At 34.4% G+C, this 6959-nt stretch overlaps 1 protein-coding gene and 3 non-coding genes across 4 annotated transcripts; 3 read left to right on the plus strand and 1 right to left on the minus strand.

Moving 5' to 3' along the window:
- The first annotated feature begins 1046 nt into the window (after positions 1-1046).
- Positions 1047-2479, plus strand: LOC111616920. Its single transcript, XM_023358275.1, has 2 exons — positions 1047-1095; positions 1717-2479. The coding sequence occupies exon 2, from the start codon at positions 1718-1720 to the stop codon at positions 2051-2053; it is 336 nt and encodes a 111-aa protein (XP_023214043.1). The 5' UTR covers positions 1047-1095; position 1717; the 3' UTR covers positions 2054-2479.
- Positions 2480-3474: 995 nt separating this feature from the next.
- Trnal-caa lies at positions 3475-3590 on the plus strand. The gene is made up of 2 exons: positions 3475-3512; positions 3545-3590. It is a non-coding gene; the product is annotated as a tRNA-Leu (tRNA).
- A 297-nt stretch (positions 3591-3887) lies between these two features.
- Positions 3888-3959, minus strand: Trnaq-cug. The gene has a single exon. It is a non-coding gene; the product is annotated as a tRNA-Gln (tRNA).
- A 694-nt stretch (positions 3960-4653) lies between these two features.
- On the plus strand, positions 4654-4725 carry Trnaq-uug. The gene has a single exon. It is a non-coding gene; the product is annotated as a tRNA-Gln (tRNA).
- Positions 4726-6959: the final 2234 nt, after the last annotated feature.

The following is a 6959-nucleotide window of genomic DNA, read 5'->3' on the forward strand; positions in this document are numbered from 1 at the left end:
TCAAGTAAACAATACATACAAGTACAGTACAGTATTTTCTGAGGAAACACTCGTACTTATTTTTTTTAACCCCATTCCCGATAACCCGGCATTTTCACAAACTCGGCCACCCTTCGGTCCGCATTAGGCCGAGTTTTCGAGGTTCTACTGTATAAGCAGTACTGTAACGAGCTTTTCATGTGCATTGTGCAAGATTTTATTTTTGGCCTCTTCTTCGAAAAAAAAATAAATATGATAAAATGGTCAGTTAATTCTAACTTTAAACAAAAAGCATTACAGAATCGGATCCCATAGCGGTAAAATTCAAAATTTGAAAATAAAAATATAATACTGATTAAAGTTGCAATTATTTATTGTGATATGGTCACAATGCCGGGCGGTAATTTTTAATCATATTTTTAATTTATTTAATTTAAAATATATGCTGTCCACCTCAAATTAATACTGTAGTGTCTCACCCCCGTACATCATACTTTTCCTGTTAGCAATAGAGTCGTGCCTGTCATCTATTTAACTCCTTTAGGGGGAAATGTTTTGAATGGAAATAAGGTGATTTCCGCCTTGCATCGAAAGTTCATATATAGTTAATCGAAAGAGGAGGCCTCGATTAACTATATATGAACTTTCCGATGCAATCAATTCCTAATCTTTACATATCTGATCTCGACTTTCATCTACCTAACTGCGTTCTCGAGATTAAGGAAGGCCAGACAGTGGGCATTTATACATCTACAACGGGTTCAAATTGCAGCCCAACAACAATATAGAAACAACAGTTCCAGAAGAATCTACCATTGCTCAATTTAAGTGGAATCGACTTAGTTTGTGAGCGTCTTCGAACATCCTAACTCTAACAAAATGGATTACACCTCGTCTCTGTGGGCGTGAGTTAAAAACTACAGACAAAAAGCAAAATGGCCCGTTTCTATAGTAGAAAACCCCCGAAAACGAAATTCTGTCAAAAAATCGAAATTTTTAGCATTAAACTGAGCCGCGACGTAACAATAGAATTTCGACAATTGTCTGTTGCTTTGTTCGAATGCGATTGTTTCGAGTATTTTCGGAGTTTTGCTGTAGGTTTTGCGATAATTTTGGGTGAGTTTAGTCCCTGATCTTTCTAGATTTAGGTATTTTTTAACATTGTTAGGTACTAAATCACAGTTAGCAGCGATAATCTTTCCACAACAAATATTTCGATAACAAAGTTGTTTGGTTTCTTCAAAGAGAAGAATCGAGCCTTCGACTTATTTTGGAAAAGTGCATTCAATCTTTTTATTGTTAATTTTCGTCAATCGAATCGAATCGTTAAAGCAAACTCGAATATAATTTTGTGTGTGTATATTATATATGCGTACACATTACATCCCATATGACATTATTATAATTAATCTGACCTTTAATGAATTAGAATAAATGACTTTATTCGACATTAATTTCTTCTAGAATATTTTCATTAGTTTTAATGACAATCAACAGAATAGCATAACTTTTATAAACCATTATTATAATATATTTAATACATAATAATTGAATGAATAATTTTAACGTTTTCGTTTATTATTCCATTTCAACTTTATATTCATCTGTGATTAGAATTTTTCTTGTACTTAAAACGACCGTTTTCTATCGTATTAAATTTTTATTTCATTTTTTAATAATGTCATAATTTAACGCTCGTTCTACAATATTTAATACTCGTTTGTTTTTCGCTTGCAGAATGGATCATTTCAAAGCGTTGAAGAATTGGAATACCTCTGGAGGAGAGAGTGAAGAGGATAGCTCCTCGACATCAGAAACGTCTTCCTCTTCAATTAGAGTGATTCGCGTGCGTCCGAAAGAAGTGCTGGCGGGTGCGAAGGAGAAATCTGGTGAACCCGACAAGAAACGGGTGATTGTCGTCATTCCCGATGAGAGCACGTTGTCTGTCATCGATTACCTGGAACAGAGATATCCAGAAGTTCCGGAATGGTCGGTGCAGAGACAGGCACGCGAGGAACGACTGCAAGAGGAGTGTAAATCGATTCTGAAAAAGAGGAAAAAGAAGCTTTGGTGAATGAAGATCTTCTTCTAGAAGAAATAAATCTCCAAGGTCTTCTCACCGGATGTGACTTCCCCCCGATTGTGACTTTTTTTACCCGGATATGGACTTTTACCTGGCTATGACCTAATGACCGGACGTGACTTTTAATGGCGGTTTGGCGTCTTCCCTTTCCTGCTGACGGTTCTTGGAATGATACATGTCCTTCGTCATCGCTTACGACGGACGTGTTCTTCCACTTAATTAATTAAGTTAATTAAAGTCGACGGTGACAACTTAGCACCGTCTTCGGTCGTTTGAAATCTCTCAACTGACGATGAAATTCTGACCGGAAAATAATGGATTTTCGCCAGCAACGTGCGTGTCAACACTGGACAACCGAATAAAAACAAAAGGGAAATATCGCAGTTAGCATATGTCTAAGCCACAATTATAATTATCTTGAACAATTAAATGTGTATATAAACTTTTACTTAATAAAACTTTTAAACTTTATATTAATTGACTACGTGTATCAGTCCAAATATTATATGCGCACGTTTTATTTTTGGACTAATTTATAATTAAAGTTGAAATAATTTTTCTAACAATTAAACCGAAAATCAAAGCAGAAGAAAATGTACACGATTCATAACGAAAGATTAGGAGAAATTATTTTAAGTAGATTAATTAAAAATCTCCTATGATGTATAAATGTTTTTAGCTGAAATCTTACTGAAGTCAATACTTTACCTTAAAAGTTGGTTATTGATAAGTCGTGTGATTTTCTTAGACGGTTCTTGTGTATTTTATTTATTTAAAGTAGACGACACTATGGCCACTGGCCTTTTCCAACTGTAAAAAATACACAAACAATCAACAAAGAAAAAAAGAAACACAATTTAACAACTTTTTAAAATTGTTCTCAAATCTTTATAATATTTAACAACTGAAAATAAAGATGTAAATTTACACATACACCGAGCAATTTTTGTTTCACCGTATCTTAAATTTATTTAATTTAAAATATATTCTCTCAATCTCAAATTAGTAATGTGCTGCCTCGCTCCCGTACATCATACTTTTCCTGTTAGCAATAGATTGGGGCCTGTCCTCTCAAGAAAAGAGTTTTGAATTGAAATAAAGCGACTTCTGTCATGCATTAGAAGTTGACGTATAGTTAATCGGGACCTCCCGCCCCTAATTCCAATAGTCTGGTATCAAAATGGAAAAACGACTCGTAATTTAACGTCGACGTCATTACTCAGTCCGGGGAAATTTCATTTCTTGTAAGAAACAAAACATGTGATAACTTCGTTCGAAATTCCGTAAACTAAACAATTGCAATTGAATCATCGTTTAGTTAGTAAAACGTCGGCCTGTCATAAAACTGCTTGAACATAACGAGAAATGAATATTCCGCATTGATTAGGCATCAATCGTAATCGCAGAATAACGTCAGGATGGCCGAGCGGTCTAACGCGCCAGACTCAAGGTAGACCCTTCCTGTAATTGCGGGAGCGTGCATTCTGGTCCGCGATAGTGGGCGTGGGTTCGAATCCCACTCCTGACACGAACTTTTCTTATCAGCAGTTGATTGAAAATGTCTGTTTTAGTGTGACTTAAGCGCCTGGAAGACATTTTGTAATTCTTTTGATTCGAAACAGTAATGCTAATTGGATCAGAACTTCGCAACATGTTGAATTCCGTTTTGAAAGCATCGGAAAAGTAGAGTAAACGTATGGAAACGTCGAACAGAAACTCTGCTTCGACACACGTGTGTGAAGCAGAGTTTCTGTTCTAAATTCAAAGCGAAAGAATTCTATTGTCGCTGTCAATTGCATAAACAATGACAAGGGAGAAAAAGAAAAGACCCCACCGAGATTTGAACTCGGATCACTGGATTCAGAGTCCAGAGTGCTAACCATTACACCATGGGACCCCACGCAGACCCGCGTGTCGCATATCACCTTAATGCATTGCAGATTGCCTTATCGACTATCGCGTAAAGATATCGCCGCATCTGTTGTTGCCGATAATGGAAATCTCTCCGTCTAAACTTTCTCGTTAAAAAACGTAGCTATTGCCACAAATCTGTCGCGAAGAGAATGACGGTTGTGGTCGGTGGACGTGGTGAAAAAGAATTTAAGAAACGTCGTCGTCGTCCTCGTCGTCGAAACGTTTCGTTTCGTCGTGTGGAAAGCAAACGGATCGTAAATTGTCGATGGCTGTCCGTGATCGGTATGTAATTAATCGAATCATTAATTCGTTTCAAGCGTACTACTGTGTTTTTATCGGAAGCGGTCACGGCACTCGCACGACAGAGGTACGATACTGACACTTGCATTGCACGATTTCGTGCAATGCCAGTGTCAGTTGGATTTCCACAGCGAAAGACAGCATGCGATCGAAAATACTTAAACGAATTTCAGCCGAATCGTTAAACGACGCCCATCAAATTAGTTAACGCGAAGAAAGGCGAGGATGTTCCGCCCTACACGATATACGACGAAGGACAATAATATATCCCTTTTGCGACACTCAAATTTCCGTTGCATGTGACGAACGAACCAAGTAATGTCAGTTGGCACTCTGATTGGCTTATAAATGGGCTTTCGAGAAGCGGCTTAGGCGGAGGTCTCATAGTGTAACGGTAAGCACTCTGGACTTTGAATCCAGCGATCCGAGTTCGAATCTCGGTGAGACCTCTTGTCTTTTTCTGTCGTCGAAATTCGTGCCCTATGCAACTATGACGCCTTAGAACGTATAGAAAAGTCTGCCGCAGGATAGCATATAGTACGTGTATGTCCAACCGTATTGTACTCGATCAAAAATGTTCGTTGTGATATTTATTGTGTGTAATGTATGCTAGATAAAACGAAATAAAATTAACTATATTTTATTAAACTGTGTTGTAATGAAAGTAATAAATTATAAACAAAAATGAAAATAGATGTACTATATATTTTTTTTATATATCATTTAAGTTGGCAACAATGTTTTAAGTTGACTGTTTTGAAATCGAAATTGATATCTAAAAGTTTTTATAATAATAGTAGGTATAATTAAGAGATAATACAAGTGTATATATAAATTGAAACGTGTGTATTTTGTATGTATCATCGCCAATGAAGTAAATTAATAGTTTTATTTTTTTTCTGTTTTTACGATTCATACATAAACCACGTGTGCAATTAATTAAACCCTTCTCTTTAGTGGTCAAATGTTGTCCCTAGCCACCCTCAAAAAGAGCATTAAATAAAATGATTGATATTTGTTGGCCCATGGTTAAAAAAGCAATTGGTCCAGGTTGACCAAATGAAAAGTTTAATTGTGATGGTTTTGGCTTTTTGACATATACCAGATACTAAAATATCCTCAAGTCTTTACTAATCTTAATTATTTCAATTTTACATATTATAATTATATGATAAATATTGCTTTTGTTAAATAAATTTTTATTTATATTTCAGATAATTATGCATCCCAACTTTAGTACTAATACAAATTTGACATTTCAAAGTAGTAAAGGTGAGACTATTTCTGCAAACACGGAACTTCGTCATTTGCCCTATTGGGCTCATAATAGACTTGTTGGTTTATTAAGTTCAAACAATGATGTCTGGAAAGAATTTGCAAGTATGTTGCCAAATTTAGATAAGGAAGGAGAACCTCTTTTATCTTATGATAATATCAGGTATTTTTTAATTTTATATTCTAACTGTTTTTTATATTCAATAAAAAACAATTTTTGAATGAGTAAAATGTAAGAATATCCTATTAATTTATAATTGAACATGTATAATAAATATCATAACTGGTTACCAGTTATATTTGGATTGGAAATTCACATAACGTAATTGATAACATGCTTGTTTAGTGTGTAAGGATTGCAGATTTGAGTCGTGGATGTCTTGTCAAATTATATAGCAACACAGATATATGAGTTCATTCAATGAATGGTTTTACTGGGCTGGATGGATGGCTGAGTGGTTAAGGCATCAGCTTACTAATCTGGGGACCTAGGATTAAATCCAAGTGAGCAATTCCAAAAATTTTTATTGGCAGGCTGTCCTGGATGTATTGGACCCTATTGCTTGTCACAGATCCATCCCATTGTGGACCATTTGCTGATAGTCTTAATGGCTTTATTGATATGAGTTTGTACCATTGTATACTCTTCATGTTTGTGTTGCTACTTGTGTAACTCAAGACTATGCACCTGCTTGGTTTGATGTTTCCTTCTAGAATTTTCTAAATTATTTGATTAAATTCAAAATTAATCTATAATTATTAATTATTGAATATAGCAGCATAATTCCTTATCTTTAGACTAAATTATGATGCTAAAAATCAAATGTATATTATTGTGACATTGTCACAGTGACAAGCTGCAGTTCTAATTATATTTTAATTTAAAAGATTAAGTGACTTCCAGTACAGACTGGAAGTTTGTATATAGTTAATTGAGGTGTCTGGCCCTAAACTCTATATCTGATCTCAATATTTGTCTATAACTCCATTCCCGAAATTAACGAAGGACAGACTGACAACAGTGAGAATGTATAAGTATGCAATGTGAAAATTAATGAAATCAATCAAAGTTAATTAAAAATAGCATAAATATACTAATAAAAATCAGGCAGTACTTAGTGTATTTTTGGCATTAAGATTTATACAGTGATTTATATTATATTTTAAACGTTGTTGAAATTAACTTTTGTGTATATTTTTGACAGTAAAATAATAATTTGAAAGCGTTAATATCTTTAATTTATGCATAAATTAACTTATTAAAGTACTCCTTATAAAAAATTATTATTCAATAGCATACAATTTACTAGATCAATATTTTTAACTATAACGTATACATTATTAACAAAAATTTGTAAAATACTTTGCACTAATAAGTTGATTTTAGTATTTTAATATTCAAGTGTAA

Source organism: Centruroides sculpturatus, unplaced genomic scaffold, assembly GCF_000671375.1.
Source record: "Centruroides sculpturatus isolate CEXI.00-Female unplaced genomic scaffold, Cexi_2.0 scaffold3724, whole genome shotgun sequence".
Taxonomy (NCBI): domain Eukaryota; kingdom Metazoa; phylum Arthropoda; class Arachnida; order Scorpiones; family Buthidae; genus Centruroides; species Centruroides sculpturatus.